The sequence below is a fragment of the Brachyistius frenatus genome, unplaced genomic scaffold, assembly GCF_029030835.1.
Source record: "Brachyistius frenatus isolate BFR_SWC_R1_liver_20210118 unplaced genomic scaffold, ASM2903083v1 Contig_193, whole genome shotgun sequence".
NCBI classification, from domain to species: domain Eukaryota; kingdom Metazoa; phylum Chordata; class Actinopteri; family Embiotocidae; genus Brachyistius; species Brachyistius frenatus.
This window is the reverse complement of record NW_027210792.1, coordinates 542,540-564,559: the sequence shown is the minus strand read 5'-3', so window position 1 is coordinate 564,559 and position 22,020 is coordinate 542,540. Positions and strand designations below refer to the sequence as shown.

The 22,020-nt window shown below is 42.8% G+C and overlaps 3 protein-coding genes across 3 annotated transcripts in view; all 3 read right to left on the bottom strand.

Moving 5' to 3' along the window:
- Nucleotides 1-168: 168 nt before the first annotated feature.
- On the bottom strand, nt 169-11,558 carry lin52 (lin-52 DREAM MuvB core complex component). The gene is made up of 6 exons (XM_069718545.1): nt 11,502-11,558; nt 10,494-10,568; nt 10,361-10,398; nt 10,183-10,249; nt 9,921-10,004; nt 169-2,361 (listed from the first exon to the last, which is right to left on the bottom strand). The coding sequence occupies exons 1-6, from the start codon at nt 11,518-11,520 to the stop codon at nt 2,306-2,308; spliced, it is 339 nt and encodes a 112-aa protein (XP_069574646.1). The 5' UTR covers nt 11,521-11,558; the 3' UTR covers nt 169-2,305.
- Nucleotides 11,559-12,331: 773 nt separating this feature from the next.
- On the bottom strand, nt 12,332-18,180 carry pomt2 (protein-O-mannosyltransferase 2). Its single transcript, XM_069718555.1, has 21 exons — nt 17,493-18,180; nt 17,323-17,407; nt 17,139-17,243; nt 16,884-16,992; nt 16,484-16,592; nt 16,132-16,291; nt 15,926-16,032; nt 15,752-15,834; nt 15,307-15,416; nt 15,137-15,203; nt 14,972-15,032; nt 14,789-14,867; nt 14,445-14,596; nt 14,264-14,355; nt 14,093-14,169; nt 13,923-13,994; nt 13,772-13,831; nt 13,580-13,685; nt 13,336-13,476; nt 13,150-13,261; nt 12,332-13,003 (listed from the first exon to the last, which is right to left on the bottom strand). The coding sequence occupies exons 1-21, from the start codon at nt 17,762-17,764 to the stop codon at nt 12,898-12,900; spliced, it is 2,265 nt and encodes a 754-aa protein (XP_069574656.1). The 5' UTR covers nt 17,765-18,180; the 3' UTR covers nt 12,332-12,897.
- A 1,010-nt stretch (nt 18,181-19,190) lies between these two features.
- Nucleotides 19,191-22,020, bottom strand: part of LOC138632740 (latent-transforming growth factor beta-binding protein 2-like) — an 80,805-nt gene continuing 77,975 nt past the window's right edge. Inside the window, exon 41 of the mRNA XM_069718527.1 lies at nt 19,191-21,529. Within this exon, the coding sequence (XP_069574628.1) occupies nt 21,354-21,529 (176 nt within the window). The 3' untranslated portion in view covers nt 19,191-21,353. The remainder of the gene's footprint in view (nt 21,530-22,020) is intronic.

The following is a 22,020-nucleotide window of genomic DNA, read 5'->3' as shown; positions in this document are numbered from 1 at the left end:
TCGTCGGGGCACATCGGATTGACGTTTGTCGGGGCACAGAGGCTATGTGAGGTCAGGCCAACGCACTGCGGACGGATGGAGGGGCTGTTTTTTTTTTTTTTTAAATGTCTCTCTCTGTCTGTCTCTCTCTCCATATGGATGACCAGCTCTGCAGCGACTGACCCGTTTCCTGAGGGGGGTGTCCGGCTGCAGGGTGACAGGCAGCCACCAGTGCGTGCACCGTATTGAGGATGTCAGGCCGCTTAACCACGTCGACGCGCAGCAGACTGATCAATGGTCGTCAGCAAGCATCAACAAGTGTCCACATTCAACTAGTTCCAGTGACAGCTGGACGACCATTTAGTATTTATTGGTTAAAAAAAAAAAGATCAAATAGAAATTCAAGCCTTCATCTTATAATCAATGTCTACTAGCCTATGAGGTAGCCATTATAAAGGCTTCGTGCCTATAAGAAGCAAGCAGTGGTGGAAGTTAAGTAAGCTCCATTTTGTCAGATACTTTGTCAACTTTATCACCATTGCTCCTTTTTATTGTAGGTCTTACTTAACAAATAAATTACAAATCACTTCACATTAAAAAAAAACAACCAAAAAACCCAAGAGGTTTTAAAATATGTTGCAACATTAAAACCACATCAGTCTGACATACAAGATATGTGCACAATAATAATTGGTAATTTAGGCCTATATAAATCAACCATGAGCCTATAATGTGCAACATTTGAGTTAATTTCCTGCAGAATGAATACTTATGCTTTCAGAACATTTTGATCATGTGACATATTCCAACATGTGTTTGCCAGGTTAATGTTGTTCATCCTTTCTATTTTGTTATACAGTTAAACATGCTTATAATGCATAAATAAATACTGAGAAGGGTTTCAACTTCTAATAAACCATTAAGTCTGCATTTATATAAATGTTAAAACGTAATTAATAATTTTTTTCATAATAGTTTTAATAAGTCTTGATAATAAAAAAAATACTCAAGGATACTTAATGATCTACAAAAAAAAAATTGTAAATACCTATACAAAAATTTAAAAAGTAGCCTAAATACCATATGCCATGACTTATTAATTGCACTTGAAAATTGAGTTTAACAGCATCAGATTAACATCAGATTCACTGGACAAATCAAGATCTGTCAGTTAATTTGGCAGTGGACAGTTCCACCAATTATAATTTGTGTTAGTTTTGTTTAACATCTGCTTGCATCTGGATCAGGTATTGGACAGAGTTAGATATCGGCCTAATTATAGGTGCTTTCTTAATCCCATCCTCCCACCCACTATGACACACTAGTGGCACAAACAGAGGAAGCCACTCGTTGCAGAATTCAATAATACATATTTTTTGTGGCGGGGTGAGCCAGGGTCCGTGTGAGAGGCAGGGGGTGAAGCCACTGAGGCAATGGTGGCCTCTGTCCGTGTGAATCGGAAAGACAATTAGGGGCTTATTAGCGGCCTGGGGAGAAGTGTAACTTGTTGGGAGTGAGCGGACAGAGCCCCAGCGACATCTCCAGCCGAGAACAGTCCGAGGCATTGTCTTACCTAATTATGGCGGATGGACTTCTTTTTGTTTCCCATTCGGCATGCCTGTCTGATTCCCTTTTTGCCCGGCCGCTAGCTCCGACAAAGCTGAAGTGTGCTAATTAGAAAAGAAATGGTCCTAGTAATTATGTCAACTCTTATTAGCGGCGATGACAATGAGCAATATTATTTTTATGCAATGTTTTGTGTCGGGGACCCTGCTTCCAATGCTCATTAGAAGGAAAACATGCCCCCATAGCCGGGAAAGCGCTCTCCCGTCGGAGCTCCTCACCACAGCCGAGAGGTGCTGCACTTTGTGGAGAGGCATGAAGTTAGTGCCCTAATTAAAAGTTCAGTAGTCTCTTAAAACTGTTGCATCAACAAATGTACCTGCTCCGGCTGCAAACGTAACGACTTCACGGAGGACTTTACATAAAAGGCTTAGATTATCTTTTCATTTTAAAAATTTATTATACAATTTCACAAACTGCAAAAAATGTAACTCATGTTTAAAATAGAGGTAAGAATAAATAGGGAACATTTCGTCAAAGTAGGTCAACAGCCACAGAGAAATTCAGTGAAAAGTGATTTGTTTCCATAAAAGTAAAGGCATCTATTTGGAGAACAACAGATGCACTGAGGAGATTGAAGAGAAGATCTCAGCTGTGTGAGTGAACGTTTAGCTCAGATTTATCTTTTGAATGTACAGTCTTTGAACTGTTGTGAATCACCTTGAAATCCCAAATTTCCTGTCGCTTGGAAAATAAAGATTTGTCACTTCTTGGGCCTCTCCAAAATGTTCAGGAACTTCCCTCTGGTCATTTCCCTGGCTGGAAAACAAGAAGACAAGACACAGCATCATTTAAGATAAACCCGTTAATCCAAATGATGTTTTCAAGAAAAGAAGATTTTAATTTGCTTTACGACCTTCAACGATCTTTGAGAAGTTGTTAAAATCAGAAAGAAACCGACAGCCTTTGCATTTGCCTGCAGCTCCAAACCCTCCAGAACCGTTGGTTAGTAATGCAGAGCATGTATTTAATATCTGCAGTGTCACACTGGGAGGCAATTTATACAAACATCTGTTCATTCAGCACATGGAAAACAACATAAAATGGACACGTAGCAACCAAAGATGCTTGTGATTGCTGTTTCAATGTAGTGAGGTACAAGTACTCAGACTATACGCATCAAAGTGTGTATTCCTGTGTAACCAAGTAACAAAGATGTGAGAGTACAGAAGCAAAATGCGTCTACATGTCATCAGGGGAAAAATGACATGCAAAACAACAAGGACAAAAGGGGGCATGCTGATCAAAGCTCTGCGCTTTTGCAGTGATTTTCAACCTAGCAGACAGGACTCTCCAAGGGGGAGGGAGGGGAGGAGGAGGGAGGGGCGGGGTGTCACAAAATGAACCCGAGGAACTATGACAAGTTCAGTGGGAAAAGAAATAATGCAAAACAACACAGAACTCTAAAAGATATATAACAATTACCATAATCTGAGAAGGTAAAATCCCCTCCAGGTTAATACAAACATGACTGTACTTCACATGTGAAAAATAATAACAGACCGTGCCACAAAGTCAGTCACATATTGACCATTAAGGTGTGAGGTGAAGAGTATCTGTATGCGATGAGGATCCAGAGATCTAAGCTGAGCACAGCTGTGTTAACCTCTGTGGCCCTGAAACAGAGTCGTCCCTGCTGAAAGCCCTTTATGGAACTGTTTTCAATGCGAGAGCAATCATTGCTGAGGCTTTTCTGTCTTAGACAAACCCTGTCAAAGACGTCGGGGACTCTCCTGTACCATCACCGTAAACCCTGGAGAGACTTCGCCCAGGAACAGTAATTACTCTTTGTTAAAGATGAGAAGAGGAGCAGCCTCTCGGCTCCACAGCGGGTTTTATGAGCTGCAAAGCTGGGATCACCTCAAGAGACGTTATTTGGCATTTAACAATTCTTGTAAATCACAGAAATATAAGAGTACAGCAGAGAGAGGACTTATTTCAAATGTGCATTAAGCAGAAAGTCATCCACCTTCACAATGCCTGCAAGAAGAATGTGATTAGGATCTCAACTGGCTGCTGTCTGCCTGTGTCGGTGTACAGAGGCCACGCCCCCCACCCCCCCTGCCCGCAGCGGCTAATGAAAAAGCCGGTGCAGTTAGTAATTTAGATGAGTTGCCAAGGGTGGAATGATAATCGTGCATGTGGGCGTAGGGGCCACGTCACCTTGAGGTGTCCATCATCAGGTTAAAGATGATGCTAATTGGAATGGGACGGATTCATTTTGCACTTTGCTGTCTTTTCAAATCACCCTAAACAAAGTCATCAAGGGACCCCTGATCGTGCAATAGGTAGGGGAGGTGGGAAGTGGGTGGCTTCAGATTGAAATGAAGCCATCAAAAAAATTAGGCGAGGGAAAGCAATTACACCGGGATGACCCGAAAACTGCAGTTACACTGATGCCACTTTCGTATTTGGAGCAGTAACAGTAGGAACAGTGAAGGTTTATATTTCTGCATTGAAAACAGATCAGAGATGGTTGTGACACCCGTCCTGATCATCCTCGCCCCACCGAGTCTCATTAATTACGGTTCACTTCGGCCTCCACCTGAGCCGCGTGGATATCGTTACGTTAAAGACCCCATTAAACATAAATCAGTGCGCTCAATCTATAATGTTTGGCTTTCTTTTTATATTCACAGCAGGGTGCGGGGTCAGTCCACGGCGTCATGCATGAAAGGTAAGATGCCTTATTAGGTATCAAAACTACTAGTTAGAATGAGGAAGAATTGGCTTTAAATAAGTCATTCTACAGAAGTAATGTTATAAAAGTTACTTAACGTATATTATGTTGAAATACTTGACATTATGACGTGACCTCATTTTTGTTATTTGAAAGAAATCCACGTTGACTTTTGTGAAAGTAACCGTCCTGTTTGTTCAATCCAACCACCTCCACCTCCTCTACTCTTTTTACTCCATCAAATCACCTCCGTCACACGACCTCTGTGTTCTGTACTAAAAAAAACTATTAAAAAAAACCCCACATGTGTAAGATGGACAATACATCCAACAGTTGTTGATAATTTAAATTTTTCATGGCATCAAATCCATTATGTGTCCAGATATTTTAGTCCAAAGTATAAACTGACCAAAGTGGTACCTTCACTGACCCACCGTAAAGACGGACGCCGCCATCCTCTGAACCCTGTTGGTAGCAGCTACGAAGCTACGAAGCTATCAGGTAGTAAAATGTGCAGACGGGATTCTGTAGGAAATGTCTCTGATAAAATGTTATATCTCATAACCGGTTGATCTCAATTAAAACCTTCACCTGCTCGTTGCAGGGTGAATTTGATTTCCTTAATATAAGTTATAATATATATTTTTTTGTTCTAAGACACATCACCGAAACGACACTGGCTACATTTCTGTCAGTTGTGCAAAACATTAAAACACGAGGATAGAAAACCTAAAACTACCCACAACGGCTCGCTGACAACACACACACACACACACACACACACACACACACACACACACACACACACACACACACACACACACACACACACACACACACACAGGCTTTGTGATACACCCGGGCAGATCAATACTGATTAGGGGGACTTAGAGATTTGTTTAGTTGATTAGAAAGGTCAATTACTAATTTTGCACTAAGTTAATCAGCATCTTGTTAGGACTGCCATCCATACTAAATGACACCTTATGGATTCTGCGGGCCATTACCGTGCCCTGTTGATTTGCTGCTATCTAATTCTCATTTAGCCCCAGCAGGCCAGAGATTCCTTCACGATCTACTGTAGTAATATATAACAATTTTACCTAAATTAGATTGTTCCCGCTGCTTGAATTAATTTTATTATCTAAGCAGCGACACTCCCAGCTCCCACATCAGTGCTGTGGCCCTCCAGATGTGGAGATTAACCTACATCTGCAGACATTAAGCTACATCTGCAGACATCTACGTGGAGGTTATTTAAAATGTGTCCTGGACCAACACTGTTGCAAACCCAGAGGTTCCTCCGATGTTCTGCTCCACACGGGTGAATCATTTCCATCAATCCCAGGTGGCTCGAATGTAAATGTGGAGGAAACGCGGTGGTGTAACGTCTTGCTTTCTCCGAGTGATCTGGGTGTCATTGTCGCAGCCCTCTCCCCCGCCCCCAACCGCCACTCCCCTGTGTGTAAAATGTGAGTAATCATCCCCCCATTTCTCCGACCCCCTCCGCCTCCTCCCCTTGCTCCTGATGGCACGCTCCCGGTGAGCCCGCCGGACCCCTGTTAGCTGCAAAGACAGATGACCGCCTGGGTTAACTGGAGTCCTGGACCCCGGCCCCCCGACTGCCCCAATTCACTTTCATTAAGAGTTAAGAGGACTTATCTGACCCTCACTGCTCATCTCCGAGTGCTGCTCAGCTATTACGGGTTGTAAGCTTTATTTAATGGATTTAACATCCACTTTCACCGCCCTGCTCCCCGGGGACAAGGGAGACACAGAGGAGATGACACACACTCAAGCATGGAAACACTTGGAGGCACACATATTCAGCCGAGGCCCCCGCCCAACACCCCCGCCTCGCAACACATACACCTGACGCTCATGTTTGTGTTCAAAATTCAATTACCCACTTATTGATACTTCACAGGGATATTTAAGATGCAGACACGAGCTGTGATTTCCCAGGGGAGCCACTGGTTCCTCTTTATGTCCCAGCCGAGAGGGCCCACCCCCCCGCCCCCTCCTCCAATGCATTTTCGCCCGACTGACAAACATACACGCACACACACACACACACACATATATATATCACACACCAAAACAAACACATCTGCACCTCCCAACCCTTGGCCCAGCCTACGCCTGTTCAAGAGGTGTCCTTATTAATAGGCAATCAGTCAAAAATCATTCATTAAAAAGCCTAAAAGGTTTTACACCCACACTATGATTAGCTGGGAAAGAAAATCCAATGAATTCCTAATGCCTTTATGGAAATGAGGTGTCATTTCCGATCTGCTCAGGGAGGCGGCAGGCGGGCAGGACTGAGGAGCGGTGTGTAAGTGTGTGTGTGTGTGTGTGTGTGTGTGTGTGTGTGTGTGTGTGTGTGTGCTCTGCCTCGCTCTTCTTCCACACAGCTCCAACACTGATCCTGTTTTAGATATTGGCAATCTCGATCAGATACAGGCGGCGAGCTGCCACGGCGTGGAGGGAGACGTCACCCTGTTGCAAAACGTGTGCGGAGCTACTTAAGATTTTCCAACATGATAACTGTGTCTAGAAATACTAGTGCGAACGGCACTCGCAATCGTTTGAGCAATGTCCCTGTGGGAGCCAGTTTGAGCGAAGTAATCACACGAGGCTCAAGGTTAGTGACTTTTCAGACGATTAAGATGATAAAAGCTGAGCTTCTAAAACTGAAACCATCTCAGATTCTTGTTTCACTCTTTCGTTACACAGGAGGTGTCGTCCTGAAGGGGAAGCACCACATCACCGCCATTCATCGCAATTATGAGCCCAAGGAGACACGGAGCGGAAAAGACAAGCGTGGTGAAATAGTAGAGGTGAGGAGGAAGAGGAGGAGGAAGAGCAGCGGCAGCAGTGGATGGGGAAGCATCCCCTGTTCCTCATTCAGCGGCTGTCGGCTAAGGCACTTCATAACCGCCCGCCCCGCGGTCAGCCCGCCCTGATGGATTGATGGAGGCACATTAGCACCAGTGGGGCCCAGTGAATGCAATCATATTCAGCAGCGGCATGCTTCTAATAGGCCGGAGATTGATCCTGGGGGTGAGGAGGAGGTGGCGGTGAATGCAGGCCCATTAGGAGCCGTCAGCCCAGGGTGACCTTCAGTCTCACCTTCACACAGGCAGAGGCAACAGAGGTCAGCCTGGGGTGTGTGCCGGGTGGCATCCTGGCAGAGGAGAGGTGAGGTGAGGTGGGGTGCAACAACAGTCCCAGCAGGTGGTCTTACACCCAGAGAGCACTAAGTGACGCTGCTGTTGCTGACATACCAAAGATTTTGATGATATCATTTTAAAAGTAGTCTGCTAAGTGACACATATGTTCTGTGTTTGTGACTTTTTATAACCAAGTGAAAGCCACAAACAAAATTAGTTCATGACCAGACTGGATTTCAGTGCCACTCAAGCTGGCAAAATACAGTCAACAACTTTGAAAAGTCTGTAGCCTAAAATATTTTAGTATAATAACCGGCTGAGTGGCAGCTTTTCTGCTCAAGATACAATCTACAGCAGTCCACAGCACAAACCTTTCCCACTCAACAGCACCTCCTGAAGACAATAATTAAATGGTACTCGGTAGTCTTGAGCCCACAAGTGTGAGAGTGCCAAATCCCACCATCTCTCCACACAGCCATGTTAGCAGCCATCTCAGTAGCTGAGGCCCTTCAGCTGCATCCCACAGGAACACTCAGCTTTCAATTACCTCCAATAACAGCACTTATCAGAGTCCTCAGCTTTCCCCAGGGACTTGGGGCTTGATGCCTGCGCTCAGCGGCCCACGACAGGGGCATTCATCACGGGGCGGAGAAACAGCTGGGGCTGGAGGAGGAGGCACGCGTCGAGCCCCTCTGGGACTAACCGGGCCAGCGTCACACAGCCATTTTTTGTGGAGGTGTGTGTGTGTGTGTGGGGGGGGGGGGAGGCGGGACATTAAGGGCATGTTGCATTCTCCTATCGCCACCATGTTGATGTGTATCTACAAACATGAGTGTGCAGTGTAAGGTATGTGCACAGGGCACAAAAGAAAAAGCAGGAAACCGGCACTAGTTGGGCTGAGGTGTGTTCTGGGTGAATGTGCGCTTCAGGTTTTCTTGCTCACTGCAGCAGGGCGGCTGAGTTTTCACTGCTTGATTGTGCTCGGCCCATTAACCAGCTCCCTCTGTTAATGGTCCACATGTTGAAGGGGGAGGGGCAGTAAATCCTGTACCCTGCCCTCGCTTTGCCTTGCCTCTGTGGAGTATGTTTACGGGTACTGAAGAGTGCACAAACATGATGAAAAAGTAGCTGAGATTTACAAGGCCTGCCCTGACAGCCAGGAAAAGGAGAAAATTAAACCAGAGAGCATTAAACAGGCACCGATTACAGGGCTGCTCTGACACCAATAATAACCATCATTGTGTCCCGTCATCCCGCGGTACATGACAAGATTGCAAAGCCTGCAGTCCTGCACCTTTGACAGCTAACATCTTTATACCAGCCAGATTACATGCTTCTCCTGGTTGAAGCAAGTCAAGGAGATTAGACATTTTTTTCTACTAAATGACTGCAACTTGTGGCCTATGCAAAAATAACACATGCAACACAATATATGGAGGGATTATTTAGCTTGATTATATGTTTGCACTCTCTACTTAGATTATACAATTGCACATCTTTGACATTTAAATCTGATGATCTTTTTAGATAATTAAAATGTTTCCACTTACATGCCTCCAAATTATGCCCAGCATTAATTGAGTAAAGGCTGTCTTGATGGAGTTTTAAAAGCAAGCCCAAAAAAATCTGGAGGCTGCAGTGCATCGTCATCTACTGCTCTTTAAATCTCATCACTTTGCTCTTATATGTACCGGCATATAAAGCTAAATATAACTGAGTTAAGAAAAAAAAAAACCTCCATGTATGTTTATTTATATATCTCATCACAGTAAGAGTGGGGAACACCACAATTCCTCATTGCTTGTGCACTTTTTCTCCTCTTTAAAAAAAAAATACCCATTTTTCTCTCTTTCTCTTAAAATATGAGCACTTAGTGACATCTCTCTAATCCACACTCCACAAGGATTATGACAATGGAGGCAGCCGGCAGTGGATTAAAAAATAGATTTTGCATCCATCAAATGCTTTGAGCATTTGATGTACCGGCTCTTGCGGGCATGCGCTTCTTTCTCACCTATTCCATTTAACAAGATTGACCTAAATCCATTATTTTTAGACCTTGGAGTTGCATTTTTTTTTTTTTCTGTTTGACATAAGAGCTGCAAAGTTACAATTCCAACATTATCTATTCTGGTTTTGGACAAAATCATATAAGCCCATGTGAAGTCACCCTGTTTTGAATTTGAATGTGAAAGCACTGAAGGATGCTGTGAAGTCTCCCACAACTTAATACACAAGCAAAAGCCTAGAAAGGCTATGAGCGCCATCTGGTGGTAACATGTGACCGACCAGGATGGCTTGTGATTAACCTCACCTCTTCTGTTTTGTTCTCAGCAACCTGTCCCACAGTTTTTATTCAACTGTTCAGAAGAGGGAACAAATGTGGAGGCCTTTTTTTATTTTTTTTTTTTTTTTTAGGTTGGATCACCAGCGTATTGCAGAGTTTGTGTCATTCATGTACTTACACTCCTCTAAGCCCAGCTGGTAAGCGAGATTCTGCAGTCCTTTGACCTTCTCCATCAGGTTGGCTGTGGTCAGACTCCCCAGCTCTGCAGAAAAGGATGACAGGACCCATAATGAAAGACTAGTTTTGGAAAATGTTATCCCATTTGACGGGATTACGTGTTCCCGCTGTTTCACTCTCTCCAATATTCCTCTTTAACACCGACAGTTGCAGGTACACCGAAAATCTCTCAAAGCAACAGGATTTCTGCTGCTTGAACGAACCTTTCAACATCTCAATGTCCTCACTCTCCAGTTCAGCCATCCACTTGGGGGGCGAATTAGTGATTGGCTGCGATGGAGATACAACAAAGGCCCTCAGCAGACAATTCATGAGAAGATTTACAGATCTCGTCGACACGTAGTTTGTAAATCAAAGCGAGCCACAGTGAATCTTACTTACATTTTTACAAGATGCAGCAAATTCCGCAACTCCAGGTACTGTGTGAAAAGATTAGAGGATAATTGGAGATTAAACATAATATCATGCCATATTAGTAACCAATCAGAGAGGAGCAGGGAGGATATAAACTCACACTGTTCTGGCCATAAGTCTGGTGAGGCTCTGTCCAGCTTCTCAAAGCTCAGCAAAGAGGACTCAAAATCATCACCTGTAAAGACGGAGAACATATTTTTTCTTTTTAAAAATGTATCTCAGGATGTGTGTGCACGGTGGAGTTTCAGAGGGAATCGTACACCAGCACTTCCCAACTGTTTTATCCAAAGTCACTCAAAGTACCGGGTACGCATTTATGTTTTTTTTTTATATATATATCGGCTCTAATGTGAAAATATAATTTAACCAATAGAGCTGGCCTTTTGCTGAATATTGCAAATATGCCACGTACTGTCTTTAACCTCTGACCTTTGATAACAACAAACATAGTGGGCAGATGGTGACATAGTCTGTACAGCCGAGAAACAAAAATATTGTTAAAAATACAAATTAAACAGGACACGGACAGAACATGTCATGTTTGGTATGACTTGAAAAAACACACTTTTCATTCACAAAACATAATATTTTGGATATATTTCAATACTCCATGTGTTAAATGACTGTTTATTATGTCACGTCCTCTGGAAAACACGATATATTTATAACACCATCCCGGAAATAACGGATCTCTGCAGCCGTGCTGGAGTCCAAGACGACCGCGCTGAATTCTGATCGGAACAAGTTGCAGCTCCGGTACACATCGTTCAAGACGGAACCGCAGGACGACAACCGGGCCTGACGTTGTGCAGTGATATAACCCGCGCGTAAGCACAGCAGCACCGGTACCGGCTCCGCGGGTCGGACCGGACGGCGGGTCCGGAGCCCGCTGCGCTTCCCGGTTCACTGGACTCCCACATAGACCGGGTTCTCCGGCCACCGGGGCGGGAGGGGGAAGAAACACTAAAACACAGCGCTTAACACGCGCACTCCGCTGGTCCCGCCGTTCGGGTCGACAGCATTGTCGTCGTTGACGGTTTACTGTGATTAAAAATGTCCAAATTGACAGTTTAGCCGCAGCGCAGCGGGGTAAGGAATTAGAATTTACCTCCATTTGGAGACGCCATCTTCAGAATGGGCACGTGACCGACGGCGACCAATGGGAGCAGCCCCGCATTAGGAGTTGACGTGTTTTGCCGGTGCACTTCCACAGCTGCGCCGCCAGGCGGCTCCACTCGCTTTACGGAAGACGGGAATCAACATGAAGGAAAACCCAGAGGTGTCAAAATACAGGATGGACATCATGTGCTGTTCTTTCTCAGACTGGATGGGTTTACTTCGGTTCCTACATTACAATTGATTTTTTTATTTATTTTTGCCTAGATACATACATGAATAATGCAGCGGCAAAGATTTACACATTTTACTATAAACTGTGAATAACTAATTCTGAAAAAAAAGTTACATTTTCATGAAATTTAATTTCTTGACAGAAAAGTCCCGAATAAATTACAGATAAAAGATAACAGTCTGACCAATCAGAAGTGGTTTGATATCTTTTCATGGTTTTACATGGTTATTGGGACACTTTAAGGTGCCATTGAACATGGCAACCTTTTTTTTTACTCTTAAGATTTTTTTTTGAAATTCTACATCTATATATTTCAAATTATTTGTCATTTCCTGTGTTACTGTACTTGTCTCACAGCATTGGTATTTAACTATTTTATTTTTTTGCCAAGGCATTTCTTATTTTATTTATACCCACCTGATTGAAAAATAATTATAGTGACGATATACTTTACTACAATGCACAGACAATTTTTCTAGAGGGAGTTTCTATTTCAAGCTTAAGCTTTAGGCTTTAAGCTTTGAATTTTTTTCACAAAATTTACAAATGAAATATTGATTATATGAGCAGAACAGAATACAAGAATATTATTGCAAGAATACTGTTTATTGATGACACTGAAATGTAAACACTGAGAGTCAGTAGTAGTCTTATGGTGTAAAAAACAGGAGCAGTACTCGACTGCGGTATTGGCTAAATAAAATACCAAGATACCGTCACTAGTGGCAGAACAATCGCAAATGACAACACAGTCTCTGATAGCCTGTAACTATGGAAGTGGTTTTTAAATTTGACGACCATTTGAACTTTTCAGATTTCCTTTCAGGCACTTCATTTTATTATTGTGAAATACAGTACACACTAAGTCCAGGAAGGAAGTTGTGTTGTGAGTTAAGGCATCTTGGTGATGATTCAATACTGAATACTCCACAAACCCTCTTGACTTTCATATCGTATTGATTCAGGTCTGTCTTAACCAGCATTCTTCAGACATGATTCAACTACAACGTGTGGAAATGCTGTGACACAAACGGAGATTCAGTCAGTACCTTAAGAAAAGTATTTCTATGTGTACACACTCTATAAAGTCCATCTATGAGACACATGATTGATTCACGTCCCTCATATTCAGAACAGTACACGTCAAAGCTGGCTAGAACTCCCAGGAGTCCATCCACTTCAGGCCGGTCATGGCGCTGCCCGGCTCGTGTGCAAGCGGCCCCGTCATGCCGTAGGCCAGAGGGTGAAACAGGTAGAAACTGACACACAGAAAATAGATGACAGTGATTCACACAAAGTAAAAGGGAAAACTTTTCGATGTTGCGTTAAAATATGCAACGAGATGTAAAATCGTTAAAACACCGTTTGGATGTTCCTTTCTCAGCGCTCTGCAAAGTAAGCTTACCCGTAAAGAACACTAAGCAGAAGTCCCATCTGCCCGGCTCTCTGCAGCCAATCTGAACAAGGTGGGCGGAGCAGCAGGTCAGCGCTTCTCAGCAGGATGTCTAACGTCATTCCTGTGACGGACAAGCAGAATGTTTTAACCCTGCCACCGACATGTTACAAGTTACAGTGCAGTGGGATTTGGTACCTGATAGCATGCTGCTGAAGAGCATTGCAGGGAAGTAGTGGTGATAGTAGAGGACACGGCCCATCGTGTAGAAAGGTGCATAGTGAAGCAGCCAGCCAAGAAGCAGCAGTCCTCCTCCTCTCATTAGCACATGACAATGCTCTGAAACACAAGGGTTTAGTAAAGGACATTTATCAGACTTTTAAATCCTCTTTTTACTTCCATCATGACTGATCAGTCTGTGTGCAACTGTCAACAATCATACTTATTCTTTTTTGGCCCAATGAGAAACCTCTCTGGAGGGCTACGGATGCCACCGCCACCATGATGAGATACAACCCCAAACTGAGCAGATTTATCCACCACACCACCTGGGAAGGAGCATTTTGATCAGGAGGGCTCGTGGTGGTCGGACAGATGCGACAACAGGAAAATGAAGCCAGCTTGAAAGACTTACGGGATTTCCCAGCAGGTAAACACGATACTCGGTCTCATTCACTCCAGAAAACCTCAGTCCCTTCACGGAAATAAATCAAACATTTGTGGGTAAGAAAAAAAAAAAGCCAGACATTCAATTTGAATCTTATACCATAGATGATTCAATGCACCTGGTAGTTGATGGGCCAGTGCCACGGTTTGGAGTTCATCTCATTGTCTTTGGGTTTTAAGCCACTATTACCCTAAAAACATATGTTTTTGAAATACACATAATAATATGCAATAATAACACAGATTTTTGAGGGCAGGCGGACTAATTTATGTTCTCATAGTTACTTACTCTTATCATAACAATGTGGGACTCCAGTAAGATTTCCAGGAAGTGGGGCTTCAGCAGAGACAGACTAATGTTGGGCACTGCCAGGACACACACAATGAGATGTAACACGTTAGTTTGTGTTTGACAAACTGAAAGAAAGTTATAGGAGAGCCTGGAACGTGTTTATCCTACATTTGGGATTGATGTGATCCTCGATGTTCCACTGAGAGCTCGGACTCTCCTTCAAGTAGGGACTGCAGGTCACCTCTACCTGTTCCCAGCCCCTGAACACAAACAACATGTGTTGACTGTCCATGCACAGAAGTAAATAAAAGAAAAAGTAGGTAATCAGAGCAGAGAAGACTAGTTTTACCACTTTGGAAGAGTCTTGCCAGACGAGTAAAGCACACAACCGGTGCCTCGGTGAAGAAAGCGGACTTTGCTACGCAGCACCTTCACCAAGTCGCCCTTCCGGCCTCCACACACCTCCACCTGCCAGAGGTCGTTGGTGTCCCCTGAGCCATTCTAAGACCAGACCGAATGGATTTTAATACACGCAAACACGTAATAACTGAGTCAGAATCAAATATGTTATTAGTGCTCATTAAGGCAATAAACAGTGAAGCAACTCCAAACTTTAACAGAAAGCAAACCTCATCTGTACAGAGCGAAAGAAACCTTCCCTTCAGTGCAGATTGATGTTACGGGCCTACTCACGATGCCATAGCCGGTAACCTGGAAGTGTTTCTTGGTCAGAGGGGCCTCGTGGAGGTGAGCGTGGAGGTTACGGGTTGTTCTGAAAGGACCCGTAAAAACGACATTATATAGAAAACATTTACAAAATCATGTAATTGATAAATACATTTTAGTTTCATTATTCTGTAGACTGTCTTTACATACTCTTTGTGCTCTAATCGAATAATGTCACCATGACGAACCAGATCAGGAGTCCCAGATTGAGCTTATTAAAGATAAACAGATGTAAACAAAAAAATTACCATACTTGATTTTTTTTTACAATTTGAAAGAAATAATTGGAAATGTAAATAAACAGTATTTTCTCACAATTGTTCTCGTCTTGTCTGTGAACCAGCCACAAGTTGTTGTAGTCCTTGTGGAGGTAGGACGTCACCTGGCAGCACAAATCAGAGAAAAATATTTATTCAGAGCAAAAAGAAAGCAGCACAGATAAAACTACACACAGTATTATTTCCATGTTAAACCTACAGCCTGACCTGCTGCTGCTTCGCTCCTGCTCCTTCTGGATATAAGTGCCAATGAGAGTGCAAGTAGCCTCCAGCAATACGGAGGTTTTTCACTGTAATGGTGGAGCCATATGCCAGGTCTGCATGAGAAAAACAAGACATCAGGAGGATTACTGGTAGCTCATTAAAGCGCAAAACATTTACTGAAAAATGTCTTTTGAAATGTTGTTAAAAGCAACAAGGCTTCTCTGCACCTGTCTATTATGGAACTGAGAATAAAAAAAAACCTTAATACGGAAAGGCTGACATGCTACTTTGTCAAGACAGTAAAATGTAAACAAACATTTCAGCCCATCTGGCTATCATACTGTAGGAATGTCTACATTTCTCTTTGACCTCTTTTTTTAACTTTCTTCTTAGTGTTTCAGTAAACACAGCTGTTGCCACATTTGGTTTTATTCAGATTGGAACTCACACTCTGGCATGGACGCGTTGTGAAGGTTGTTCCCAATCAGACGGGACTGGAAAGCAGAGCTGAAGAAACCATCTCCCGGTCCACTGACGAGAGAAAACAATTGTTTCCCTTAAACAATGTGGTGGATGTCATCACGGAGTGCTTTGTAAGATAACCACCGACAATCACACCCACCTTTTGTTCAACACAACAAAGTGCACCGCAAATACTGTAACATAGAGGAAGAGTGGAAGCAGGATGAGTCCAACGATCCGAGCCAGGAAGTGCTTCGCAATGTCCATCTGGAGCCAGAAAGCACAGTGAGAAGGAGAGTCGAACCTCCAACAATATTCATCAACACTATCCGTACTGGGTGCCATTTAAAATATGCTGCTGTTTACCAGTGAGAGGCTCAGGTCTCCCAGAAGTCTCCACAGGTCCCAGATGGTGTTCAGCCCCACCAGCAGGATGATGAACAGACCCACAAACTTCACCCCCAAAGCCCCAGCGAGGTTCACGCCACACAGTACCAGCCAAAGCCACCAGGAGGCAGCGAAAGGCCTGAAAACACCAGAAAAATAACTATTAAATAAGTAATTCATATTCAGAGCAGTGTACCTTCTGAAAAACAAAATAAATTAAGCATATTGATTAATTACTTTTACTTTTCAACAACTAATTGATTAATCAGATTGTAGTTTCAGGACTAAACAGAAAAATAAAAAGATAAAGTGGTGTGTAGGAGTGTCCTACCTGTATCTCTGCTGGTTGAACTTGACCATGCAAAACATTGCTGCCATGATGAAGAACATGAGTATGGGGTCGAGCAGGATGTACTGGGAAATGGAGATGCTGCCAGTGTCTGTCAAGAAGTTGACATTCAGCACAATTCATCCTCCTTATCACAATGCATGCTGCTCTATCTTTAAATGGCTTGAATGATTTGATATCTAAATAGATGGTGTTCATATTTATCAAAATTGGTGTGAGTAAAAATCTAAACTAATACAATGGCGAGTATAGAAATTTATTTAAAAGTCACACTTTTAAGTGGACCAAATATTGTCATTTCTAGCTCCTACATTGTGCACGTAAAAGGAAAAAAAAAACAAGGAAACCGAAGAGAGTTTGACTTTGAGTTGTGAAAACTCACCAAATATGAGCAGGGTGGCAGTGATGAGAGCAGCGGTGGGAGACTGAGACAGCTCCAGCACTATGAGGTAGGCAAAGATTGGGAGAAAGGAGCCCAGGACGGCACAAAACTGTAAGATAACGCACGAGCAGCTTTAATATATCTTGTCCCTCTATTAATATAGACTATACGTGTATATTGAAAGTGCACTGATAATCGATTGGAAAATACTTCTTTTTTTTTTTTTTTAGAGAGAGAATTTGGAAAGCATCATACCCCTCTCATCCCCCAGTAGTTGTGGTGTTCATATTTGTCCCCGGGCTTTAAGAAAGGAAAGGTACCATCGTAGCCAGTCATGTAACCAGCGAGACCGATCAGCATCTGCAACACAGAGTCAAAGATCAATACACATCGCACGAGACAGGTTTACCTGGAAGACACTCGAGTCTGCACATCCCACCTTCCCAAGAGGAGGATGGACATCAAAAAAGAAGGTCCGATTGATGTAGTAGCTTCCCATCTTTCCAAAGTGTGTCTCATCCCAACTGAAAGACCAAGACGAGTCGTCACGTACAAGGGAGAACACACTGGTAATGATGCACACATCTACATGCACGACTTTTTACCCACCACACATGAGGGGGCTCTGTTATCTTGTAGAGGCGTGTGGAGAAGGACAGTCCCACCACCAGCATCAGCAGCACTTTGCCGGGGGACTCGTTGCTTTCCTCGGCCGAGAACTGAGCAGCTGCTGCCCCGTTTGAGGACCGAGTGTCATCTTCTGACGAGTTTCCAGCAGTTTGACTGTTTGTGTCCTTTGACACAGGAGTGAATGTGGGAAAGACTTTCCTGTTTCGCAGTGTCGTTTCGTTCCACTGTGAAATGCATTCTTCTTTTGCCATTTAGGAAATTAAACCGGCAATAAAAATGACCAGAACTCCTTCCACCACACAACAGAATTGGTTCTCGAATGTGTGTGTTGTGTAAATGATGGGTAACTGGACTGTGAGGGGCGAATAGCATAGATACTTTAATGTGAGGCTCTCGAGAGCTTAATACTGTGCGTCAAAACGGGCGACACAGACCGTGAACGCATCCTTCCACCTCCACTAATTACCAGACATGATATCAGTTACATTGTCGCCAAGCTGTTACCGCATGTTCACGTGCAACATACGTCTTCCTACTTTCTAGCCAAGTATCCACTCGTCCAATGGCGGCATTCAAAACAAACGTTGGCTACCAAGTTGCTCTCGGTCCGTCGCCTCAAATGAGCGTTTTATGACGCAAAGATTCCCGTTAACAGCCCAGCAGCGCACGAGAGGTTGCGGCTCGAGCGACGCGTTGGCAATCTGGGAGATGTAGTCCAACGCAATACGCTCATGTATTCGTGCGGACGATGTGGACGCGGTATTGCGCGATAAACACAATTTCCCAGAATCCTATGAGGCTCATTCGCCAACGGAGCTCCCGAAGGGTCAAACTGTTTTGTTTATTTTTCCTTCAGGAATGCTTTTTATTTTTTTTTTTTTTTTTAAGAGCAATTCCTGGGTTGGTCCAATCCAGTTCTCATTAATACATCCATAGTTTTAAAACACACTGCCAGTTATATTAATGCTCGACAGAGTAAAGGAATACGCCCCTGGTTGACCAGTGGACGTGATTACGTAGTTCAATAATCTGGCCACTAGGGGGGAATGTAGTATTATAAATCATTTCAATGTTGTTACGCGAGATTCATTCATGAACATGAATTTCCAGACCCCAGCTCTGACTTATTAATAGTTCTGAGGATTGTATACAGAATTTGTTCTTCATATCCACGGTCAAATAAACAAAAGGTAAGAATCTGCTCATACACTGCGAGCACAGTTGTCCTACTGCTGCAACATTAAAATGCTGTTTTGTTTGCTGATCAATCAAACATAATAGTTTTAACTACAATCCATCAAAATTGACTGAATGCCACACAGTTGATGGATCTTTCTGGATGAGTAGGCCACTTTTACTTTGGGATGTGTTTTGTAGTTTGTCACACTTTTACTTCAGTAAAGGATCTGCGAAATACTTCCACAACTGCTGAACACATCACAGTTACACAATAATATGCAAATGATCCATGTACATGCTTGCACCAAACTGTTCGGTAGCCTGTTTGGCGTAAGAATACCATCTAATGACTTTCTGATCATTAGTAGGCGCACACTGTAAAACTACCAAAAATCTCCTGTTCTTGTTATCATATGTCAACACTGAATATACAGATGGTGAATGTGATGTGATGTGATTTTGGTGCCACTTTTCAAAGTCAATTATCAAAGAGACTGATATTTTTTATGTTTTATTTTGATGACTGATAGTGATTACAGCCAAGAGGTAAACAAAATGAATGAGCATGATATTTCCATCGACCACAGCTTTACAACAAGACATTTATCTCAAGTTATTAGCGTTTTTTAAAAGGCTTTAAATATTCCAACTTTGACCGTACTGTGAGAGTGTCGATCCGGTTCAGCCAATGATTTGAACAACCCAGTAAAGTAATAGTGAACATCAAGTGAAAACATTTGTACAACTGTTGGTTTCTAGGTTATGAATGCAGGTTAAAGGCATCAACATTCGTCATCCTCCACAGTTAGAATTAGAGTTTTATGCGTCTTGCGTTGTTGGGATTTCCTGAATATAAAAGATGATACCGTAGGAATGGGAATTCAGAAACCAAATGAGAAGGCCGATACTGTCTACGATACATTCATGACATAAGGATCCAACAGAGACTAAAGGAAATCATTTTTACAGTTACTAGTATTTAGCTGTAAAGTTGTGATGCACAGAAGTCGGTGCTTGCATTTCAAAAGCATTTTCTTTGTAACGAACTTAAGGAGACAAAACGTCTGTGATTAGAACAGTGCTGCCACTTCCAAAAAATATAATTCATTGTCTGCTCCACAGGGCAGGGTATACACACAGTTCCTCTGGTACAGTGTCAGCCACTCTCCTCATACATAAAAGGATATGCTTTAAAAAAACAAAAACAAAAAAACATTTGTACAGACATATATAAATCTACAAAGCTATAATGCCAGGTTTTTTTTTCTTACATTTTATGTTTTATGTCAAACAAAATATTGGTTGTGCTATAATGCATTAAGAGGATATGTAACAAAAATAATACATAATACTAAATCTGTACAAAATATACCAAACCTCTCCAGTGGAGCCTTTGTCTTTTCATGCATTCAGAGATGCACACATGGGAATGGTCTGATGTAGGCTCTGAGCTCCAATTGCATTGTGGGTGATCAAGAAATCCTTTTGCCTGTGTGATACTGGTGCATAAAACCAATCTCTCATTTTAAGCAGTGATATTTGTGGATGATTTCAGCCAACGTACCTCTCTGTACTTCCAAAAGTTAGGCCAGAACGGAGCCTAGAATTAAAGTCACGTTTGTTTTTTAGTATTTTTAAGTATAAAACAAGTTAATACTGTTAAAAAGAGAGAGACAAAAACGGGGTCAGTAACTGAGTCCATGTTTTCCTACTTCATTGCTGGTATTATGTGAAAATGGTGTCAAACAGAGGAAGGCAGGTTACACCTATTGCACCGCTTTCAAAACATATCATCATATACATCTACAGTCTTTCCATGCTCATGTAAAAGGCTGAAGTTTTTAACGTTAAAAGTTTGGCTGTGCTGACTCCTCTTTGTCCGGAGATTCTTCAACTTCTACTCGTAGTTAATCTTGAAGAAAGGCAGCTGTGGGAAAAGTTCTTTCTGACGTGTCGACCCCGGCATCCATTTAGTCCAAGGTCACAGCTAATTACAATGACTGAAGGAGACAATGATGTTAAGAGGCTTGACAGTGATGCATATGCTGATATATGGCTGATTTCTTATGACATTCCTTCTTTTACAAAATACATTTATCATCTCCCCACACTGTCTCTGAGGTCAATTGGTGAGACAAATACACCGAGAGGAATCAAGTATGCCCTCTGAAATAGGTTGCTTTGTTAGTTTGCAGAGGCCCGTCATGTAAATGAAATAAATAACAAAAAAAGAAAAGAAAAAGGAAAGTGACAGAGAAAATAATGTGGAAAATATATCTGCGTATCTAATTGCCCGGGGTCACTGAATAAAAAAATATCAGTCCACAAAATCCCTTTAAGGCAAATGGATATCTGGTGAATACTAAATCCCATGTAATACATTCACTGCACATTTCCTGGTCCTCTTGAATGTGTATAAAGGGGATATGAGTGTGTTTTGTGCTGAATGCTAGTGTGTGTGTGTGCTTTTGTATGTACATGGTTGTGTCTGTGTGTGTGCGTGTGGTGTTTAGGGAAACGAGTTTGGACGTTTCAGCGTTACTGTTGGAGATTTAGTGCCGGGCCCTCGGGGAGAAGGGCAGAGGGAGGGAGCGGGGGGGCGGGAGGTGTAAGGCGATCTTTGAGGGAGCGGGAGAAGCCAGCGCTCCAACGCTCTGTGTCTCAGTTTCCGGCCTCCATGAGCTCGGACTCAGGGATTCCCGGGATGCATTTGTGCGGCTTGGCAGAGGCGACGAAGCCCGGCAAACAGGTGCACTTGTACGATCCCTCTGTGTTGGTGCACTGCCCGTTCTGACACAAGGGCACCTTGTCGCCGATGTCCTCACACTCGTTGATGTCTGCGGGAAAAAGGAGACATGACAACTTAAGTCAGCAGGGAGATTCCACAGCTGCGCCACATCTGTTGCAGAGTAGCCTTATGGATATGAGACGTAGGACACTGGGATGCTAAAATGTTATTTATATTTCTTGTTCTGTGGTCTCCTTTTTCTTTTCTTCATCCATCCTACCTTTCTTTCTTTCTCCCTCCCGTTTCTTCTTTTCTTTGTCCTTACTTTGTTCCTCGCACTTTCAATATTTTAATCGCACCGAATTTGAGTTTCAAGGTTCATTCTTGACTTTGGTAACAAGCAATTGACAAAACCATCTCTAGGTGCATTTAGTTTCAGCTATTCTGGACCTTTCCATCATATCCCATCAGCTCCATCAGTAGATAAGACTTGAAATAGTTTTGATAAATGGTAACTAATTTCACACATTTTTTTTTTTAGGTAAAACTGCAAACATTGTCTGATTCCCGCTTTTTAAATGTGAGAATTTGCTGCATGTC

Bases quoted from the DNA above. Each gene is read 5' to 3' on its own strand.
- lin52 (XM_069718545.1), bottom strand. The intron at 10,399-10,493 runs GTGAGTTTATAT...CTTTTCACACAG, and splicing joins AGACTTATGGCCAGAACAGT to TACCTGGAGTTGCGGAATTT. The intron at 10,005-10,182 runs GTTCGTTCAAGC...CCTTTTCTGCAG, and splicing joins GGACATTGAGATGTTGAAAG to AGCTGGGGAGTCTGACCACA.
- pomt2 (XM_069718555.1), bottom strand. From the start codon at position 17,764: ATGGCAAAAGAAGAATGCATTTCACAGTGGAACGAAACGACACTGCGA. The intron at 15,835-15,925 runs GTGGGTGTGATT...TTCTCTCGTCAG, and splicing joins TTTGTTGTGTTGAACAAAAG to TGGACCGGGAGATGGTTTCT. The intron at 14,868-14,971 runs GTATGTAAAGAC...GGGTCCTTTCAG, and splicing joins ATTCGATTAGAGCACAAAGA to AACAACCCGTAACCTCCACG.